The 23,950-nt window shown below is 34.5% G+C and overlaps 1 protein-coding gene across 2 annotated transcripts in view; it reads right to left on the minus strand.

Annotated features, from left to right (window-relative positions):
- Positions 1-9,954, minus strand: part of LOC110111502 (phosphatidylinositol/phosphatidylcholine transfer protein SFH8-like) — an 18,239-nt gene extending 8,285 nt beyond the window's left edge. Inside the window, exons 1-11 of one of the 2 annotated variants that reach the window (XM_020843410.2) lie at positions 9,692-9,953; positions 8,873-8,935; positions 8,447-8,765; positions 8,190-8,289; positions 7,391-7,657; positions 7,211-7,288; positions 7,021-7,122; positions 6,754-6,803; positions 6,572-6,671; positions 6,328-6,426; positions 6,123-6,236 (exon numbers count right to left, since the gene is read on the minus strand). In XM_020843410.2, the coding sequence (XP_020699069.1) occupies positions 6,123-6,236; positions 6,328-6,426; positions 6,572-6,671; positions 6,754-6,803; positions 7,021-7,122; positions 7,211-7,288; positions 7,391-7,657; positions 8,190-8,289; positions 8,447-8,765; positions 8,873-8,879 (1,236 nt within the window). In that variant the 5' untranslated portion in view covers positions 8,880-8,935; positions 9,692-9,953. Of the gene's footprint in view, positions 1-6,122; positions 6,237-6,327; positions 6,427-6,571; positions 6,672-6,753; positions 6,804-7,020; positions 7,123-7,210; positions 7,289-7,390; positions 7,658-8,189; positions 8,290-8,446; positions 8,766-8,872; positions 8,936-9,691 lie in introns of both variants that reach the window. The other variant, XM_020843413.2, reaches the window with a different exon arrangement.
- Positions 9,955-23,950: the final 13,996 nt, after the last annotated feature.

Raw genomic sequence — 23,950 nt, forward strand, 5'->3', positions numbered from 1 at the left:
CTGCTTTCTTTTCAAGAACTCTCCATAGCACTTCTCTTGGAACTTTATCATATGCTTTTTCTAAATCAATAAATATCATATGTAGATCCTCCTTATTTTCTCTATATTTCTCCATCAAACCTCTTAATAAATGTATGGCTTCCATAGTCGACCTACCCGGCATGAATCCAAATTGATTTTGAGAAACATTAGTATCACGTCGCAACCTATGCTCCATAACTCTCTCCCATAGTTTTAAAGTATGACACATTAACTTAATACCTCTATAATTCGCACAATCTTGTGCATCACCTTTATTCTTAAAAATAGAAATTAACACACTCATTCTCCACTCATCTGGCATCTTCTTAGTCTTCAAAATAGTATTAAAAAGTTTAGTAAGCCATGAAATTCCTTCATCTCCTAAGCATTTCCACACCTCTATTGGAATATCATCAGGTCCAACAGCTTTTCCACCCTTCATTTTCTTCAAAGCCTCTCTAACTTCAGTTTTACTAATACGCCGATAATAACTTCAGTTTCAGTGATAAATGTAAAGAGAGAATAAATAAAATTAGAAACATTGAAATGTGTAATAAAGAAAAAACTGTAGAACTTGAATGCTTAATAAACTTCCATAGCCTTATCAATAGGCCAAGTAATTCTAAAGGTAATATTATTGTGGTCATACTTAAAACAATGTGATAGGAAATAGTAATGAAACAAGAGAACTGTGCTGAATTCAGAATTTCAACAATATTCAAAGTAGGTTTTGAAGTTTATAGATAAAATGCAAGGAAATACACTTTTGATTGAATAATAGATGAAAGAAACAACACGGTACAATGGATCTTCGATTTGAGAGGAAGATCCAGCTCTCTCAATCCCTAGCCGATGACTAGAGCACAAACAACACCAAGAGATCCCAAATTTCAAACCAAATTCAAGATGAAAACCTTCTCTAGGAAGAAAAACTACTTAAAGAAAAACACAATTAAGAAATCCCTAAATAACCCTTAAATTTGAATTTTTTTCTCCTAAATGCTTCACTAATTACAACCATTACTCTCTATTAAACCAACTGGGCCCCACAATGCCATCCGCCTCCTTATTGGGTAGGAGTTCTATTCCGCTTAGAATAGAACCGAACCGATCCAAAGTTTTCAAACCAAATTCAAGATGAAAACCTTCTCTAGGAAGAAAAACTACTTAAAGAAAAACATAATTAAGAAATCCCTAAATAACCCTTAAATTTGAATTTTTTTCTCCTAAATGCTTCACTAATTACAACCATTACTCTCTATTAAACCAATTGGGCCCCACAATGCCATCCGCCTCCTTATTGGGTAGGAGTTCTATTCCGCTTAGAATAGAACCGAACCGATCTAAAGTCGGTCCCTAGACCGGCCTAACACAAATACACAATGAAGCCTTTGTATAAGATGCTGTTAATAGACAAGACAGGTTGAGCATCCCCGGGCACACTAAATAATCTAAGTTTCATGTCAGTATATGTTCAAGATATAGCCAAACAAAGAAAAGCAATATGATTTAGCAGAAGAATGATAAAAATTTCCAGGCCAGAAACTTTGAAGTTAAAACTTAACAAATGCTGATGATCATCATCAACATTAGCCTTATCCAAATAATTTGGGGTCGGTATTATGAATGCTTATTTTATATTCAATCATGTTCATTGTTATCTGAGGTGTTCAATTTATTCTTCAAAAATCCCTTTGAACATTTTGCATCCATATAACTTTAGGTCTAATTATAATCCAATTTATTCTTATTTTATATTCTCATAATCCATACTAATTTTACTAACTCATCTCACAGGTGCACTATCTACCATTCATTACACATGTATAAATCACCAAGTTTATTTTCAACAATCTTATTTAAATTGATGTTAATCTTTTCTCTAACATAATCAATCCAGAATTTATTCTTTCCAAATTTACAATACATTAGTCTTGATATTCTTATTTTTATCATACTCAACTTGGATATCAAGAACATTTTAACAGCAAATAACTTGGATTCATACATCACACCCTAATTGCAATTTAATAACTTATCTTCAAGATTCCATGATATTCTCTTATCATAAAAAAACCCCTTGAGGTACTTCTTCATTTTTACCATCCAACTTTAAACTCTAGAACTAAGATGCACAGACACGGATACGGCGACACGGATACGACACGACACGGACACGGAACACGTCAGTTATTGAAAATATAGGACACGGATTGGACATGGTATTATAGTTTTTATATTTAAAAAGTAGTTTATAAAATTTAAATAAGTATAATTTTAAAAATAATTTGAAAATATAAGTCATTTAACTAGAATTTGTGCTTAAAATGATTAGTATTAGGTTGTCGAGAGTCAAGCGTCGATGTCATTTATCAGTCACCGAAAAAGGAGATGAAAATACCTTCACTGTCAAAAAGAAATGAAAATGAGAATATTCGATGATTGGTTATTAAGCGCGGACGTTGATTTGGTATTGTGGATAGGAAATAATAAATTTAGTTTAAATTCCGCAAAATACAAGAAATTATATTTAAAAAAATTCATAAAATACTTAAGATATGCGTGTCAGACACGCGTGTCCAATTTGTATTTAATATTTTTTTAATATGACACGTTTTCGGCGTGTCCGACACGTGTCGGAGGAGAGTCGTGTCGGACACTGCACGCCTCTTTGAGGAGAAGTGTCGGTGTATCATAGCTCTAGAAATTACATCCTAATATATATTTTTATTCTCCATATAATAGATTCAAAATCCTTAAACTTATCACAACTATCTATCACCATATATTTTAACAATATTAAATCTAATTTTTAACATCAAGCATATTAAAATTATATATCACATATTCAATCTTTGTTTTACAAATTCCAAGGCCTGTATATGCTAAATATTTTCACTATTTTTATAATTCCTCACCAATTAGAACTATGTCAATTGCAAAAAGTATACATCTGTGGGAAAGTAAAATACGCAACAAACACAAATAAGAAATAGAAAATTGCAGCATAAATAAAGAATACAAGGATTTAATGTGGAAAACCCCAAAATAGGAGAAATCCACGGAGCCAATATACAACAAGAAATTCACTATGAAAGTTGGGAGAAATAGTACAAATCTCTCTTCTCTCTCACTATCTTATTGTCTCTCTTCAACCTTGCACTATTCTCTCATGAGAACAAACAACGAGAAACTTACATTAACTACCAAGGGACGCAACCCTCGTGAAGAAAAGAAAGAATAATGCTAGCCCATCTCGCAGCGCCGCGACGCTTAACTCTCTGTCTCCTATATGCCTGACATCGCCACAACGTAAGGGTCTAGAGCACCATAGCGCTCCCTGGCAGCGCCATAGTGCCAGGGTTTGTAATGCTCCACTCTCTGTTTTTCTCCATGCAAACTACAAAGCGCCACATCATTGTGCAGAAATGAAAAACGGGTGTAAAGCACCTTTAACCCAAACAGGAGGGAGGACCCCCTTGCAAACCTCGGCGAGCTCGACCGATGGAATTGAGGTCCGAGACAACAGTACAACACGATATATCGGCACAATCAGACTCCACACAAAACTAATAATATCAATACAATCTTGCTTTTAATATCCTTTATATACATCTACAATATCAATACAAAATAGATATGGATTCAATGTTGATCATTAATATAAACCTATGATAATTGAAAACACACAAGTCACTCCACTATTTATAATACTAGTTAGTGGTCTATCATGCATATCTTTAATAATATCAACATATTTTTGGCAAATACATTTTCATATTAAATTGCACAAAATTAATTCTCATGGCAGTCGATCATATGCCTTCTCAACATAAATACGAAATTATAAGAAGATTCTTTCTTGGTTTTTGTTAGGCCGGCCCAGGAGGAGCTGGCTGGACCGGTCCTGTTTTACTCCAGGCGGAACCAGGGAAAGGGAGAGGGCGGAAGCCTTGTGGGCTCTAGCTTGCGTTAAATCAAGTTTTGGGAGGGAAATTTTTGAATTATGGGTGGTTTAGTAAATTTGTAATTTTCCTTTGTTTTTAATTATGGGTTAATGGGAGAATTATGGTTTCATCTTGAATTTGAAAGAGAATTTGGGATCCTCTTGGAAGTGTGGGCTCTAGTCTTCTTGGTTAGAGATTTTGGAGAGTTATTCTTCCTCTTGAATTGAAGAATATTGTATCATTGCTGTTTTTATTCATCTTCTAGTGGAATACAAGTTGTTTGCTTTGATTTCCTTCAGATTTATCTTCAATTTCTCTGTTTTTCCATTGGTTTGGGCTATTTTCCTGCTGTAAATAGCAGCCCCTTTGATGTGGCTTCATCAATTTGGGTTGGGATTGCTTGCGAACTCAAGTATTAACTTAGGGTTACTTGCTAACTTGAGTACTTCCTATCAAATTGGTATAAGAGCGTCGTCTTGGGATCATCGGCAGCTGAAATTCTGAAATTTCAACGGGTTTTTGGCGTCCATAAGAAGATCTCTTGTGATTCTTGGGAAGAAAGATGGCCGGGAAGAAGGTTGAAGTCTTGGAAGGCGAAATCGGATAATTAAAATCATATTTGGAGGGAAAATTCTTTGACTTTCAAAATCAAATCACATCCAACAATGAAAGGTTGGAAGGGAAGTTCATTGTGATGAAAGAGATGTTGAAGAAATTACTTGAGATGAAGACCAATTCAATGACATCGGAAGCAAGAGAGGCCAGCGAAGGCCATGGCGTAGGGGAAATCCGAACCTGTTTAGGGTGAAGAAAAATCCATAAGTGGAGATCCTTGAGGGAGAGGACGACATGCCACCTATAGAACCACTTTCTAGAGAGGATAGATATGGAAAGAGGGGTGCTGATTTTGTGGGAAGAAAGGGAGATCTCCACCACCGAGGGTGGAATTTGAAAGGAGAAGAGGGGAAGTTGATGATGAATATGGATTTGATCGCCGGAGGGAAGATAGAGACAGCTGGGGAGCACCTCCCATTCGCGGCATGGGAGGATACGGAGGAGCCAGGGGCCATTGGGGTGACCCAAAGGTGAGAAAGCTGAAGATGCCCGTCTTTGAGGGCAATGATGGCCATGGGTAGATCTACAAGGTGGAACGTTATTTTTCCGTCAACGAGCTGACAGAGCAAGAAAAGCTAACAGCGGCAGGACTATGCTTGGAGGGAAAGGCACTGGCTTGGTACCAATGGCGGGACATGAGGCAACCCATCATGAGTTGGAGAGAGTTCAAGGAGTGCTTATTGGAACGTGGAGGAAGAAGAAGAGAAGTTACACCTGGATGTAGCTGAAGTCTCTCTAAACTATGTGGTTGGATTCACACCAAATCACACCATCAAGGTGAGGGCAGAAATAGGGAATCGGGAGGTAGTTGTGCTGATCAATGGTAGGGCCACCCACAATTTCATCTCTAACCAGATTGTAAATATGTTGGGGGTGAAATAAGTGGACACGGGAGGATATGGAGTGATGATGGGCAACAAAGAAGTGATGATTAGATGGAGAGGCGTCTACATTTGTTTTTAGATCAATCTAAAAATCCAAACATACTTTACTATTTTGTTCCAATGCTCTTTCCGAACTTAATAAATGATAGAATCAGTAAATAAAAGAAATCAACTACTTTCCATATATCTGAGAGGACATACTGATCATTCACATTTATTGACACATGTTTGAATTTTGTCAATCATCAAAAACCTTTTGAAGGTATAGAATCACAGAATAGAAAGACGATGCATGAACAAAAGTTTGCTTATTGTTTAGTAAACTAAGAAATATCATGATCAATGTATTAATATTAACTATAAATCCTACCTAATCCACTTTCATACGGCTGCAGCTAGAGCAACAATAAACCTCACTTTACAAAAGACTAATGCATCATAAATATACTTGCAAATCATGCGTAGGCCTCTTTATAATGACTTTATAACTGTTAAAAAAGCTATTACATAACAAGACGGCAAAAGTTATTCAAAAGTAACGCGGTTTAATCTGGCACATTCATGGCAGGTCACAGGTGTAATACAATGAATCATACTGGAGCAGATATGGATAAGAAATGCCAAATTGACACTGAAACAATAAAAGATGGCTCACTTCTTCATGAACCGGAGCGAGACGAGTATACTCAGCATTTCTAGACCCAACAGGAGAACCAGTATCATCAGCATCTGATCCTGATTCAGCTGTTGATGTGCTACTGTAACTTGCCTGCCATTGCAAGTCAATATTCTTAGAAAGAAACTTAAAAGGTTGGTTGATGCATATAATCAAGGCAAGAAAGGCTAAAAACAAATCTCACGTTCAGCGGTCGTAGTGCTTTGCAAGACTTGCTTCTTTGTTTTCCATAAGATTCTTGTCTGACTTGCCTCATAAAGGATACATCAACATTACGAGCAAGCTAGAAAGAATAAAATAAAATAAAATAAGTATATTCATGACCCTTTTAATAGGTAATCTTGCTTCTTATTGATCACAAGTAAAATACTTAAATATTATGCAAATTTTGTAGGTTAGGGTAGTCAATCATGAGTGTTGTTTCTGACCTTCACGATAACAGGATCATTCCACGGTCCTCTATTGGACTTAAGGCAGCCTCCGGAATCAGAACAAGTGCACAAACCACCAAAGAAATCAGGAAGTTGGCTGGGTTAAGGAAACCTCTGATTAATTGAGTTGATAAAATGATAATTAGAAAGCCACTAGCTAAAAGCAGTTAAAGACGGACCTTGCATCAATTGCTTCAAGCAATCTACTCTGATATTTTGTTCCAAGTAACTGTAATCATATTTCAGAGTATAATTATTCTATTATTCAAGAATGCAGAAAAAGAGAGACGAAGGCTTTGTTTGGGACGGTTTTCTTACAGCTTCTTAAAACAACTTTCAAGTACAAAAATCCAAAATTTTGTACTAAAAAACTGTTTTAAGAAGCAATAAGAAAGCCGTCCCAAACGAAACTGAAAAGAATGACTTAATTATGATGAGGAGCATACCTGTATTTTTGAAGAAGTTCTGGGGTCAAGAAAACTCTTTACTGTGTTCCATATGAGTTTAAACCCTGGGCCGGCATTCACAATGAACATCTGATGTAATGTCTGCACAAGTAAACAGCATAAATAGCTGCGTCAAGATAATCTATCCTGGAAATCCTAAATGGAAAGGAAGATGAGTGTCTATAACCACCTCAGGATAGTAATCACCATCTATTTTCTGAATATTCATCAAAAGTTCTCTAACTGTTTTGCTCCAATGTTTCCATCCCTAAATATTCCGATCAAATAATATCCATATTTAACAGGATTGCATCTAACAGAGGCACATTGATTTACAAGATAAATTCAAAGAAACTAAAAACAAACATACCACACCCTGTACATCCAATATTGTTGTTGTTGTGTTAATGTGTCTTTTCGCTGCAACGGAACAAGCAGGAAATTTTTGAAGAAATGCTTTCTCAAACTCTTGTACATGATATTTTAGGTATCGTTCCAAATTAGTAATGTGCATAAGCTTGCTTGGCTCAATTTTTCCAAGTCTCTCAATATATACTGGCCTGCCCTCTCTATCAACGCCATGGTAACCTTGAGGATAATAGTGAAGTACTTTGTCCAGCTCCTCAAATTTGAAATCCTTAAATTGAAACATATATCATCCGATTATGGAAAAATTTACAAGTGATGGAATATAAGGGCAACTTTTTTTAAAACTTTATGCAACTATTTGAACATTGAATGTATAGCTAAATTACATGGTATTTGTTATTTGACAGTTTATCCTTTTTGAAACAAAGCTCACAAGTAGAAAAAAAAACTAAAAAAAACATAAAAAATAGCAAATAAGTAATGAAATTTTCGTAGAGTAAAAAGCATCATAGCTATGCAAAGGCTTCAGCTAAAACCTTTTCTATTCCATTAAATACATCAATTCAAACAACATAGTATAATTGTGCTAAAAAAATCATGCAATAATTCAAACAAAAGCAAAATTTATTTTGAAAATGATAGGAAACAAGCACAAACACTATGGACATTTTTTTTTCTATGTTTCTCTCTGCCGCCACACTGTTCTTAACTATTTGTTTTTCTTTGCAAGGGAAGCAGCCTGTGATTGCCTTAGAAGTCTAATTTTACGAAAGTAAATTGCGCATAAATGATAATCTCACCTCCACTATTGTGTCGGTTCCAAACTCTTTTCTCCAGCGAAGCATCTCATGCCACATCTGTGTTGTTTTTGAAAAATCAAATTTTCTTGCTTTCAGAAACCTGCTTTGAACAAATAAATTTGGTTTCCAGTTTCAGAAAAAGTTTCAATGGTAGACTTTTTTTCATCGCATCATAAGATGCATGCCTTATTGAATGAAACCGCATGCAGCGTTGATTTTGTTAAGCATGAAATAGGCGGATGTGAACTGAATCAAACCTGAGTAGTGTATGATAGTCATCATACTTATTTGGCAACAAATCTTTAGCAAGGAGTTCTTCACGAAAGGCATAGACATAACGTTCTTCTTCAACGTCCCTAACATCCTCAATAGAAACGGAGAAGTCTCTGAAATCAACTTTCCTCTTCCCTCTTTTCTTAAGAGAATGTGTAAATTTAGTAGAGGCGTCCAAAGCTTTTTTCTTGAGGGATCCCATCTTTGTTTTCCTTCTGTCATCCTCAGAGTTGTCCACATCTGACCTCCGTTGTTTCCTCTCATCGTGAGAAAAGGATTCTTCTAGTCCTTCGCAATAGTATACTGGAATAGGAAAATAATATGTCCATAAGTTCCAAAAAAGGGAATAACTTTAAGAGCAGAATTTCGTTTGTTCGTTAATGAAAAAGCGGAGAAAACAGTGTATTAACTCGGCATTTATTCGGCGGAGGTTAAACAGATCGACTATAGGCTCAGGCTTTAGAAGACATGACCTGCAACAGCAACTCGCACAAATTAATAATTAACAGATTTTAATCCGAAAAAAATATCGAACAGCTTCATCGATGGACCTAAAACTATCAGACGAAATACGTGTACTATCATTCCCCACACAACTCCAGGGAAGAGCAGAGATCAGTATAGCAACACCGCACATTTTAACCTCCCAAACCCAAAAGAATGCCCAAGGAAAAAAAATCAGATGGAAATGAAAAAAAAAAGCAGTTTACTTTTTCATTAAAATTCCTCCCTCGATGGATCACAGCACAGAAAATGATCACCCAAACATAAACCTAGATTGAATAGTCAGTCCTGCTGCATGACGGCCAAAAGGAATAGAACAAACAAGTAGTACAGAGCTTAGTTCTCATCTTAAAGAGCAGCATTAAGAATCAAAAGTCATCAATTAATACTTAAAAGAAGAACTCCGAAAACCAGCTATTTGTTAGGCGTTTGCTCAATCCTAAAAATAATGAAAATTTGACCAGCAAAACCGGCAAGAATTAAAAAAAAAATATCCCAAAATATCACTTGAAACCGCAAGAATCCCCACTACCGCATAACAAACTCTCATATAGTGACTATCCATGAACTCACATAAAACAAAAAAAATGATCCCAGATCCAAATCCTCAAGACCCACAGCACTGCAAGCAAATCTAACCACGATTCGCCAAAACCAAAACATAACTCTCAAGCCCGATCCATAGTCAAACCTCCCAGAAGAAGAAAAGGATCTCTCATCCATACCTCCGATCTTTCCCCCCTGGCCGGAGCTGCAATCACTCGCCGACGGCGAGAACTCACCCCTTTCCAACTTCAAGAACAAAATCAATCGATTTGCATGATCTGATCTTTCAGCATCCGAAACGGTGATAACCGAAAAGAGAGATTAATTCGATATATTCCTTGCCTTCACCTCCCTTTCCGTTTCCTTCTCCCTTTCAAGGAGAAGAATTCGAAAATAAAATGTGAAGAATACTGAACCTTTGTTCTACGGTCTACGCTCGTCGAATATATACGCTTATGATGCGCAACGGAATTGCACGATCGCCGAGTTATAAGAATTCCACGGCGCGCGGAACGGAGTACGGTTTTCTCGCCAAATTCCAACAGTGGATCGACCGGTTCCGTCAGGACAACTCCGGTTCACCTGTTGGTAACCGCACATGGAGTGAGGCTGCGCTTAGGGAGTCCCGCCACATTTGACGGTCGTGATGTGAGTGGGTAGAAAGGTCAACTAAGGATTTCACGGTGAAGGACATGCGTAGGCGCCTACATATTCTACCGGTACGGTAAGCAGATCGGAGTGCTTTTGTCGCGTGCCGTAGGTTTTTTAACCAACGCCGAAGTCAAGTTAATCACACAGCTCAACTTGATAGGTTAATTGAGAATTTAGACTATAATTAAAAGGGGCTTGAGTATATATATGAATCTATTTTAATTGAACTAAATGTCAAAAAAAATTATTTAGTTTATTTTTCATTAAAGAATTAATTGAAAATCAAGCCTAATGATATAGGTTGAGAGGTCACATAATTATCTAGGTTTAATTATGAACTTTTTATAAAAAATTATTTTATATATAATAAGTAAATCAACGACCAGTAGCCAGCCATTGATCTTGATAGAAGAATCTATCTATATCCGGGAGGAGAGGGATTCAGCCCATCGCACCCGATTCAATATTTTAACTTAAGTAAATTATATACTAAATTCAAAAATGTAATTTCATGTTTATAATAGAATAACATTGAAATTAATAATTTTAATTTTAATTTAACTAAATTTAATATTTAAATTAATTATCAAATTTATTGAAGCTTGAATTATAAATCCTTCTTCATCATCTTAATACTATAATACATGTATCCCATAATTATTATAGATTAATTGAATATTATTGTTAAAAATATGACATAATGTAAATTTTAAATTAAGATTCCTTTTGTAACAACTTAATATTATAATAACACATTTTTTTATATTATATAAACTAATAAAAAAAGATATGTCATGAATAGATAAGTATTTTAATACTAAAAGATGTTTCATGAATAGATGTGTCTAATACAAAATTGTGCATTATGAAAAGAGGTGTCCAAATTAAAAAAAAATGTAAACTTCTTTAATAAAAAATAGTTCAAGTTCTATAAGATGGAATGAGAGATAATTACTCTCTGAGTATTTTATAATTTAGACAATAAAATTGTATTAAGAATGCAAATTGAATTCATAATAATATTATGTCAAGAACATAAAGTGAATTAAAAAAAGAAAGAGTGTTCATCAATATATAATTGAATGTGTCTACTGACTAAGGCTTCATTTGGTTACCCGATGCCTTTTGTAGAATGTAATTTTAAAAATTTCATTTGAGAGAATGAAGATTTCTAACTGAGAAGCAAATACTAAATAAGCTTTTAAAAAGAGTACAAAAATGAAGTTCCGTAAAAGCAATTTTACAAAAGAGCCACATACAAATAGCAACCCAAAAATAACTTTATTTTTTTAAAATAGAAAAAGCAAAATTAAGTCGTCTCAAACATTTCTAAAATATATTTGGTGAGGTGATTAGAAAAAAGACTTACGATCTCAATAAATATTTTGATAATTTTTTTCTCTATTTCTTTTGAAATAAATTTTAAAAAAATAATTTTGAAAATTTTCAATTTAATTTTATATATTTTGTTTTTTATTTCCTCATTTATATATTGGATGTTTTAAATCCAACACCAACTAATTCTTCTTATCAAATTAGTATTCTGAAAAAATTTACATACAATCTTATGGATTCTGCACCAAAACTAAAAACATAAATTCTATACATAAATAACTAAAATAAAAATATATTTATCAAATTAAAATACAATAAAATTTGATTATTCTTTTGTAGCACAAAATAATTATCTTATAACTATTATACAAATATCTTTTAATTTCTCTCCCTCAACATTCTCCCCCTCGATTTTGCAAATATTTTCCAAATCTTTCGCTGGACGGAAATCCGTGCTCTCACTTTCGATGACGTCTGTAATTGTCGGTTGGGTCAACTGTTTTGGTCCCGATAGGCTGCAGCTTATTTGAGCTTCGATTATATCTCGAATGAGGCCCTACTCCTTGGGACCCGAAATAAGAATCCATTACGTGGCGCATATTGAGGGGTCCATCGCTGGGGCGGGATCATCCAGGTTGACCTTGAAGAACTTATGGCGGAATTATTAGTGCATTTAATGGAGGGAATTTGTAGCAGAGTTACACTGCCTTCTTCGTTCCCGTCGAGTCCAGGTGAGTTGATGATTCGCGTTTCCATCTTTTTGTCTTAGTAACTTGTTTGGGGATCAACCGAGTCAAGCTTATTCATGAGTCTGTTCTGGCTCGAATAGGTAATAGGTTAGACGAGTCAAGCTCGAACATGTTTTCGACCTCGCTGAGAAGATTGTGCAATTGTGGGCTTGAAAAATGTCTGGTGGGCGGGAAAAAGAAACTTGGAGTCCGAGCATACCTCAAGATGGAGTGGACTGTGGAACACCCGATGCGACCTCGGGACGAAGCAGCGAGATACGATGCGGCTACGAGATACGACCTCGGGGAGTCGACGGACCTCGGGACGGAACTGACTAACGAAACCAAACCTCGTGACGGACGTGGCCAATGCGACTGGACCTTGTGACTGAACTGTTGAATGAAACCAGACCTCGGAGACGAAACCCGACGATCGTGTTACACGACCAGACCTTGGAGATGGTGCTGATGAACGCGACCGGACCTCGGGACGAAGACTCATGAGCCGCTCGACATGAGAGGAGTCCAGCTCGAGCTCGACTCGTTGGGACCCCTAAAGTGGGTAAATATATCATAAATGAATGCAAAAAAAAGCTTAAAATGTTAAAAATTATAATTAAAATCTCAGCATTCAATTTCTCTTATATTATTTGTTCTTTAACATTTAATTTTAAAAAAATATATATTTTTTCATAAATTAATTACGGAAATTTGTAGTGATTAACGTAATAATGTAATCAGGGGCGGAATTTTTTTTTTTTTTTGTAATTTTGGGGGGGTTTTTTTTTTTTTTTTTTTTTTTTGAGTTTAGGTATTATAAAATAATAAATTAATGTAATAAATATTTAAAGCTTAGACTTCAATGACAGAGAAAATATATTTTGACTATTAAAACCACGGACTACAAACCACCACAAATGAATCAACTCCATGAATTCAACATTGGACCACTCTACATAAATATAAATTTTGAGAGTGACATTCTTTATAAATATAGCCAACATCTAAAATACCCTATCAAACGGTTCGTATTGCTTTCTTTAATCGTAGACTCTCCTTTTATTAATTATTTTAATGATGTTGAAATTAAGCTATAATGGACTCATTGGATTCATCTTATTGAGATGCTCAATTTAATTTTAATACTATAATATTTGGACTTTTGGAGATTATTTAGGGGTTGTTAGGTTAGAAGTAAAATATGTGTAAAACATTCCAAATGCAGAGGTTTTGAATATATTAGTGCTTGATTGAATGAAAAAGAAATGCAAACAAGAGTAAAGTAAATATAATGTAAACTAGTTTAATTAACTTTTTGAGATAAACTGAACTCTCCCGATTTTGAGCAGGAACCATTTACACCCGCTAACAAGCTAGCTTGATCGCGATCACCACGGCACCACCCATCGCTGATTGCCACCTGTCGGCCACCACCTCCCTCCACCGGCCACAATTGTCACTATTACTGGAATTTATACTACATAATTTTATTTCAAAAAAAATATTTGCATTTACTTTACACTCATTCAAATAACTCTGAAGTATTAACTTTACACTCATATATTCAAATAACTCTGAAGTATTAGAACTCACATTGTCCTAAATTTCATTCTAAAATACTTCAATTTGAATAATTTTAGGAGATTCAAACTGGATCAAATGAAATTTTTATGACACATCAAAATTATATTTTTTTTATTCATTTGTCAATGCCTAGGCACTATGGATTTTAGTCAAATTTTTAATATTTTAGCCAACTATATTTATTATTTAGATAATAATGTTTATTGTTCACCAAAATATTTTCTATAGTGAAATATTTGAGAGTTTTTATCTTAGCATTTGTACTAATATTCAACATGCACATACATAAGAAAGAAATGTAAGAATTATATATATAAAAAAAAATGTAAGAATTATAAATGATGGAAGAGTTTCTAAGTTGAAAATTTCGAAAAAAGAAAAATTTGACGTCCTACACATACAGTTAAAATGATTCCACTGATATTTGTTATGGACTACAAATGATGTTCTTCATTAGGAGAAGCTTTAATTAAATTTAATAAACATAAAATATATGGAATATATTATGTTATTAAAACTAAAAAAGATTTATGACATGAGAATTATCTTTAAAGGATCATTTGTTTTTTTTTTGTTTTTTTTTTCCTACATATTTGAAATTAAAGTGAAGTCAAGCATAAATCCTATCGGGCGAGTTAGGGCATATTAGATTTGTGAAGTTAAACACACTATTCAACTATAAGAAAGTGAGATCTGGCAATAAGATGGAACGAAATAATTTATTAAAATTTAGAGAGATGAGATGGCCAAGTAAAAAAAAAACTATCACAAGAACTCCCAAAGAGGAGAAATCATTATGTGCGGATGTCAAATACCGTCTGAAGAACAATTAGAATGAGCCACGTCGGTACCTCGATGCGGCACTTCACGGTACTGTGGCTCAATACCACTCAATATCAAACTCAATATTACTAATATGACTCATTTTGATTGATCTCTAAATATAATCCACACATATAATTTTCCCCTGAAGAGAGCCAAGTAGCCTTTGTGCACTCACCCTTTTCTTCTCATTTTATCCGTTCATTCTTAGCAATGCGAATATCAAAAGAGGGAACAATTATTACGTCCTCTGACCGGACGTAGAGCTACGTTCGGCCGCCAATAGCATGTCACCACGTGCTCTTACTCTTTACCGCGCGGCCCGACGAGTTAACCCAGAACGAAACCTGAGATTGCTATGTTCGTGTATTGCTAGGTATTACTCGGTATTTTCTCGGTATTGCTCGATATTGCTAGGTATTGCTTGACAATAATGAGAAATACCGCTTTGTGAAGACCAATACCGAGCAATACCGAGTTGTACCGAGTTTTTCCAAAAACTCGGTACATGTCGGTATTTTCTCGGTATTTGCTCGGTATTGGTTATTGCCGAGCAAAATCGACCAATACATAGCAATACCGAGCAATAGAAAAACTCGGTACAACTCGGTATTGCTCGGTATTGGTTATTGCCGAGCAAAATCGACCAATACCTAGTAATACCGAGCAATATTGAGAAATACTGAGCAATCCTGGGTCCATTCCGGGTCGGGTTCTCGGGGCGCGCTGTTTTGTACCTGCTACGTGGCACGATCTTAGTGGTGGTAGAACATAGCTCTACGTCTGTTCACCGGACCAAATAAAAGTTCCAAAAGAGGAGGCCATTTTAGCAATTTTATCAGCACGTGGGCCCCAACTGTCACGGCGCATGCGTACTGCTGCAGCCTCCACTAGTCCATGCCCAGCGGTTAACGGAATTCAGCTCCTCTCCTCGCCATATTCCTCGCCGACCTTTTAGTTCTTACCAATTTATTTCCCCGCGTTTTCCTCTTTGGTTTGGTCATCCAACTTATTAATAAAATCAATAACGCTTTCAAGGAATGGATCTTGAACTTGAAATCTATATTGATTTTATAAATTCTTCGGTTTCTCAAAAATGAATTAAGAGAAAAGCTTGGAAAGATAATTGATGAACTTTTTGATATTAATCTTGAAATAAATTTATGAATTGAGCTAGCAAAAAAATTAAAATAAAAAAAATTATAAATATTTAAATATATATGTACATTATTCTTAGATGTTTAACAAATATTTAACTCATTATAACGGGAGAACTCAAACACCATAGACCTTGAGAATAAAAATTCATCGGAGAATAATTGTTGAATACTCAGATTTGATAGGAAATAACTCTTAGGAGAATACGTAGGGTTCATATAGGGCTCCAAGATTTCGAGAGCTCATCCCTCATGCGAAAGGTACACTATCAAGGCAACCCATTGTCACCTCAAGCAATAAGTTATCAATAGAATTCATCAACTCAATTGTCAAGAAGGGTCATACTAAGAAGTCTCAAGCTCGCTTTCTTATGCTTAGCATACCCTGGAGTCCACTAACCTCGTAACTCAAGTATACTCGTCCTTCATATTAAGATAGCATTGTGACTACATCAAAGAAATGCCTAGCATAACCAAAGATTCATTAATAGTAGTCAAGATAACTCGCCTTCATGAACTCGCCCAATAATACTTAGCACAAGGAAGCTCGTCTTAAGCCTAAGGAGTTGAACAAGCAAGCAATGACCATATCAAGCAATTATCAAGGCATACACTTGTTTAATGTAGTTTGTAATGAGACTCATTTATTATTGTATATTTTTATATTTTTTGGTGTAGCTTTCATTATAATCTTTAGTTTCTTATAAATAAAGGATGAAGAAAAATATTTTGAATATTTAAGCACATTCTAAAGAAACTAATGAGCTAGTGAGATACTCTTGCTCAAATATTCTTTTTCCTTTTTTTTCGTACTCAAGATATGTCTTTAAATTCTGGTCTCTAGAGTTTGTCTGGTAGTAAGATTTTATATAGCTTACAAACAATAAAATTTAAAATCCGACAAATATATCATTAACATTTGAATGAAGATAGTTAAAAATTAAAACTAATTTAAATTCTTCAAACTGCGTGAAATTCTTTTATTTGCATAAAAATTCAAATGTGTCATTACTTTATTTTCTTGAAAATGAAATTTAATATTTATGAAATGGTTAATGGGCTTTTGACCGTTACCCCAAAGCTTGCAAGGAATCAACAGATAAGTATGAAAATTTATTTTTTTTTCCTGCTCCAATTCTCGATATTCCAACAAAGTCTCTAAGCTTGTTCAAATATATTGACCATTGGGTTGAACGGACATGAGAGTCAACGTTAGCTTGTCCTACTTTAAATATTCAAAAATAATAAATAATTGTGTAGAATCGGATTCTCTCGAACTACGGAGCATTGCGTCAACCTGGAGAATCTCCATCGTCAGTACCGTTTGTCTTAACTTTTACCACCGTTAAAATTTTTTTATTTCAGGTATTTTTTTTTTTTGGGGGAAATATAATAAATAGATTTTTTATGAAAGTAAATATGCAACTTCTAACTTCTAATGTACTTATCGTGTGCTTTAAATATTGTAGAGGTTAGGAGTTTTCATTTTGGGATGTTTGATTGTCTGAAAAAGAAATATAATGTAAAAAAATAATGCAATTTAAAAGAAATATTTTGGAGTTGTTTTAATGGGACGGTTTGTTACCAAATGAAGATTTGAAAGTTGCCGACATTGGGTGTCGATCAAGTAAACGTAAAAAATTTTAAAACTCCTATATTTTGAATACTTTACACCCTAAAGTAATCCAACCAAATAACCCCTTTGCATTTGTAGTCAGAATTATATAATAAAATTTATGTTGTCTTGATTTTTTTTTTTTTGCACTTATTTTTGTAAGTCCTTATGCGGGGAAGGTCATGAGGTTTGTTAGCAGTTGGCGAGTGGCTTAGCCGCAATCCACCTCCTCGGCCTATATCAAATCTATTTTGGTTTTTTTCATATTATAATTTTTTATATTCTTAAAACTCTCATGCATTAAAGTATTGTAGCCATCATCTCCAACACCAGGATCGTGTCGATCTCTATGCTCAACGACCGAAACATTCATTCAATGTTGGCTCAAGATTATTAAGTTTTTTCTTCGATGAAGATCGAACATACTAACCCTACTCATTACCAATATTTTAACAACATCGTATTCATTATCCTTAGCTAATGCTTCCTTTAACTATGACCATCATGTCCCACCTTGCTTGTATTTATATCATGATATGCCCACCTTTTGAAGAAACATCATTTTGGTCATTTTTAGGCTTCGTTTGGATGGTTTTATTATTGTTTTTTAAAATAGTTTTTTAGTATAAAAATTTTTAAACTAAAAAAAAATTGTAATAAAAAGTTGCTTTAAGAAGTAGTAAGAAAGTCACCCCAAATGAAGCCTTAGTGTCCTATAAAACATCCCCACACCACTTTATTTATTACCTTCAAATTATATGACATTCTAAGAGGACCATAGAGCCCACTCACACTAGAGAAATTATTACCTGCGGAGGCCGGACATAGCTTTATGTCCAGACTCCAATATAATGCTAACACGTGCAACCCGATGACCCAACTCGATCCACTGGACCAACGGTGAAAAATTTTAAACATGTCCGTGAAATTTTTTTTAAATCGTGACATTCCAAAAGTCGCAACATTCAGAGAGTGAAGGTACCCAAAGGGAAGAATGCAGCCGAACATTGAGACAGAACTGAAAGAAAATAAACTCTGTATCTATTTTGACAAGTGGTACATACACGTATATATAGAAGCAAATACAGTAAAGTAATCCTACGGTACAATATAATTAACTAGGTTTTGTTTTATATGTTCGTATGGGTTAACACGGAGTCGTTTCACTTTTCTCTCAGCTCTCAGTTCAAGTGCTCTTCATCTTTGAATAAGGATCAGTCTCTTCTTACAGGAGAAATAATTACATGCAGACGCTGAACTTAATGTCATATTTATCTCCAGAGTGATCCTTTATCATCGGATATGTTAAAATGCCGAAGCTATTTGTTCTGTAAATGATTTATCTAAAATAGTTGCTAGGGTTTAGAACATTCACATGCTTTTGTAGAGAAACTGTGCAAAATTTATGTAAAATATGGTTTTTTTTTTTACTTAATACAAACTATGTATTGCTGTGATACATGCTTATAGTAAATACATAGTATTGTATTTGTTCATTTTAAAGCATTTTGTGGTTGTTCATATATGAGTATAAGGGAAACTACGTGATAAATTAAATTTTTTTTTTTTTATGATATCTATTGTATATTGGTATGTATTGTTGTGATACAAGCTTACAACAAATACACAATACTGTATATGTTTATTTTAAAGCTTTTGGTGGTTGTTCATAGATGTGTATTAGGTAAACTATGTAGAAATTTTGATTTTTTTTATACCTACCATGTATTGCTGCGTATTACTGTGTATTACTGTGATACAGGCTTATAACAAATACACAGTGTCGTATTTGTTTATTTTAAAGTTTTTTGTGATTCTTCACAAATTTGTATTAGGGAAATTATGTGAATTTTTTTTTTCTTATATCTATTGTGTATTCCTGTGATATAAGCTTATAACAAATACATGCTTATAGCAAATACATAGTACAATATTTGTTCATTTCAAAGCTTTTTGTGGTTATTAAAAGATGTGTATTAAGAAACTATGTGGAAATTTTGAATTTTTTTTAAACCTATTGTGTATTATTGTGTATTGCTGTGTACAAGCTTTGAAACAAGCTTATATACAACAATACACAGTATACATAATAATACATAGCAATACACAATAATATAAATTTTGCAACAAGCTTATATAAAAAAATACACAACAATACATAGAAATACATGCAAATACACAATAATACACAGTATTCATTGGGAAAAATAAACACATTTTCAACATAATTTTCCTCATACATAGCTGTGTATAAACTCAAAAAGCTTTCAAATGAATAAAAACAATGATGTGTATTGCTATAAACTTATATCTAAGCTTGTACATAGTAATATACAAGCATACAACAATACATAGTGTGTATTAGAAAAAATATCACATTTGCAATATAATTTTTCTAATAGACAGCTGTGTACAAACTCAAAAAGCTTTTAAATGAACAAATACACTAATATGAATTGTTATAAACTTGTACACAACAAAACACAACTATATATATATATATATAATAAACACATTTCCAACATAATTTTTCTAATTACATTATCAAAAAAGTTTTGAAGAATACACCATAAACCCTAAAAATTATATATTTACATTAATTTTTTTAAAAAATCTGAAAAATACTTTCTTACATAGTTTTTGAACAAAAAAAGGTTTCTTCGCGGCGAGAAATTATTCACTGTGTAATAATTTCTCGCCGCGAAGAAACATTTTTTCTCATTTGCGGCATTACACAGTGAATAATTTCTCATTTGCGGCATTCAACATATAAATAATTATAAAATGCACCATAAACCCTAAAAAATTATATATTTATAGGAAACACTGGTAAACTTGATAGGAATTTAAAATTTAATGGTTATAACCTAGTTATTTAGCTCCCATGAGTGGCTGCAATAAGTCTTCTTGGACGGTTTGTATACCGCTTTTCATCGCCTCACAGAATGCAACATCCTCCAAACTAGTTTTCTTTTTCATTGCCCGCTTCTTACTTTCTTCTCAGCAGGTATCAAAAGTGATATTCTGCCCACCCTAAATATTTGGGCACTTTCGTGGGTTTCTTTCTTAAAAATATTAAAAATGGACCAGGTGGGATCGTCAGGTCGCAAGAAAAATAATATAAATATTAGAAAATCACGTGTTAGCAATTTATTGGAGTATACGTCCGGACTCCACACATAATTATTTCTCCTCACAATGGCCTCTATGGACTCTCAAATCTCTATGTTGCTTTATTTGTCACATTAAGGTTATATAGTCTATCCATAAGAAATAATATCATGATACAATTTTTATTTTTTTATAACGATTTAGGGTTAACATTTTAGTGCTATATTTGTAAAAAAAATTACTTTATTGTGGTATTTTGTTGAAAATAAGATACTAGTTGAATAAAGTTAATTATTAACTTACTTTGTAGCTAATAAAAATAATTTTTCTAAATATTCAACAGCTTTAAAATTAATTGTACTTATACCAAAATAAAGATAAGAGGGAAAAGCAAAAGAAAAGGGGAGAGATAGGGCTTAATAGAGATCGAAATAAATAGAAAAATGAAGATAGTCACACACGTAGAGAAAGATAAAAGAACAACAAAATTTTCATATTAAGCGACTTGGGGTGCCACATTAGGTAACCCAAACTGCTTCTGTCACAACACTATCCTTAATTACAACTTGCTCTTTTTATATATATTTTTATTAGGTGCATCTTTGACCTACCAGAAAAACAAACCACCTTGATAGAAAAACAAAGCTTAACACCTAACACCTTGATCGATCATCTTATTTAGGCTTTGCTTTATAAAGCAGTTTTTTAGTTCAAAATTATACTAAAAAGATGTTTTAGAAAGCAGAAAAAAAAAATATCTCAAAAGAAGATTTTTTTTGTTTCACTCAAAAGAAGATTTTTTTTTGTTTCAAAACAAAAATTATATTAAAACCAAAAGGACGATTATAAGATCCAATAAGCAAAATAAAAAACAGGAGAAAGACAATCCCGCGGGCTCATAAATTGGCTGAGACTACCAGCTTCCCATAAGACAAGCTCAGACCGTCCAATTTGGAGGAAAGATATGCGAAGCAGCCATCCCAACGAGATCTACACCAAAGGTTGCCACGAGCCATGCTGATGGAAAAGTGAGCCCCAGCCACATCATTGCCCGACCAACGAAAAAATAAATCTGAGAACTCCAAAAAATAAGCCCAATGAATCTCCATCATGAAACAGCAAGGTAGGCACACACCATCACCAAAAGGATCTTCCAAACAGCCAAGTGAACAAAAACCATGGACAACCAACCAAAAGGCCAACCAACTAAACCAGGAAGGCAACACCAGCAACTTCATCATCACCAACAATGTCTGCCCCTCCCACGAGCCCTTCCACGAGAGGCAACAGAGAAGTGATTTATCATGCAACAAGGCAAAAGAGTTCCCAGGATCATCATCCCCAATCGATTCCAAAGAAACAGAATCAGAGTCGGACGAACCATGAAGCCAATCCAGTTGCACACGTACATCCAGTCCAGAATTTTCCCCCACATGATACACCAAGCATTGAGGATTAATTAAAGTAATAGGCACATCCACAAAATTGTTATTAACAAAACAGTCATTCATGACAGGAGGCGAGCTGGAGGGGCCAGTAGACTTAGAGAACAAATTAGCAGAACCCTCACAAACACCCCCACCCAAGTTATCAGAAACAAGAATAGACTCATTCGGGCAACCCAAAACCACATGATGCAAAGAATTACCAGCCACAACGCGCGCCGGGACAGACACCACCGACAACATGGGACCAGCACAACCAAGACCATCAGCACTATTACTAACTCGAGGGGAGACAACATTATGTTTCAGAGAGCCCAAGTCAAAATCAGGAGAAATAAAAGGTTTAGCATCAGGGGACAAAACAACAGCAACATCAACACAATTAACATCACAACCTGAAAGGTTCACATCATTTTCCATAGCAATTTCCACATTCTCAACAACTAAAGTAGAGGGAGGGGTATCCTCATTAACCAACTAAGCCACATGCATTACACACAAAGCATTAGCCGATAAAGGGGGTTTAACATAAATAAATTGCTCAGACTCAACTGGAGAAGAAGAGACAATCGGATTAGTATTAATAAAATCCTTGTTAGAAACCTTAGACGGAACCGGTATGTCAGCCATTGGACGGCAATTACCAGAAAAATGCCCAAATTTTTTATACGAAGAACAAAAAGGAGGGAATTCCTCCAAAATAACTTGCTAAACATATCTAGATGACTCAGGGCCTAACCAGACATGATCGGGATAGGTTTTAGTAACATCCAATTCCACCAACATGCGAGCTAGGGATGACCTTGACCCAATGGAGGTAGCTATATCGATTTTTAGGGGTTTTCCAAAGATCAATCCCAAGCCATGAAGAATGCGGGGAGAGAAGAGACGTGGGCTCAAATTAGGGAAAGACACCCAAATGGGGACAATTGGCAACTCGACCCCGATATTCACAAGGGTCGACCATTTGGTAAGCTTCATATAACAGTTATAAACTAAGTAAGATCCATAGCAAAAAACCCGACAATAATCAAGATCGTTTTTTAGCATAATGAGGATATGTGACGAGTCCAGCAAAGTTACCGAAAATTCACCATTCAACTTCAGATTAAAGAAAAAGTGACGAATAGAGTCCAAGGAAGGCTGTTTAGAGGGGAAAATCCGACCAGAGAGAACTGGAAAGGCGCGGCCAGCGCAAAAATTTATTGTTCCGAAATCCAAAGAGAGGGAATACCACGAAAAGAATACACCCTGAGCTCAGGAAATTAAATTGGGAACATCAAACGATCCCGCAAGGACATCTAAAAATGAAAGAGAAGAAGAAGAAACCCCTAAAAAATCAGGGTCACAGAACTTCGGCAGCATGCCTACAATCACCGACGAAAAACAAAAAACAAAATAACAAAAGCTAGATCCACCAGAGAGAGAGGAGAACTTCCCTGGAGGAACGAAGAAGACGGTGCCACCACGTCAAGTGACCCCAGCCATAGGAACACATCGGAGAGAGCTAGGGAATTTGCAATTACAGAAGTTGATGTCTCAAAAGAAGCTTGGGATAACCTTCTTACTATTTTTTAAAGGAATTCTTTAGTATAATTTTTTTAAAAAAATAATATTTTAAAAAGCTACTTTATAAAGTATTAAGAAAACTTCTCCGAACAAAGCCTTAGCATTTTATGTAATTGATTTATGTTTCGTTTGCGATAGCTTTCTACAACAACTTTCTATCACTAAAACTTTTTAAAAGCAGCGAAGAAATAATAATCAAAAGTGTTCCTAAGGCTTCTTTTGAGATAACATTCTTATAACTTTTTTGCAAAAAAAAATAATAATAATAATAATAATCACTAAAAAACTACTTCAAAAAATAATAAAAAATCTATCTTAAACAAAGCCTCATTTGATTGTCATTTTGACTCTCTAGATCTTCATCTCTATCTTCACCCAAACTAATTAATTCAAATATAAATCAGCTGTCATGCCCGAACTA

This window comes from Dendrobium catenatum, unplaced genomic scaffold, assembly GCF_001605985.2.
Source record: "Dendrobium catenatum unplaced genomic scaffold, ASM160598v2 fragScaff_scaffold_847, whole genome shotgun sequence".
Classification (NCBI taxonomy): domain Eukaryota; kingdom Viridiplantae; phylum Streptophyta; class Magnoliopsida; order Asparagales; family Orchidaceae; genus Dendrobium; species Dendrobium catenatum.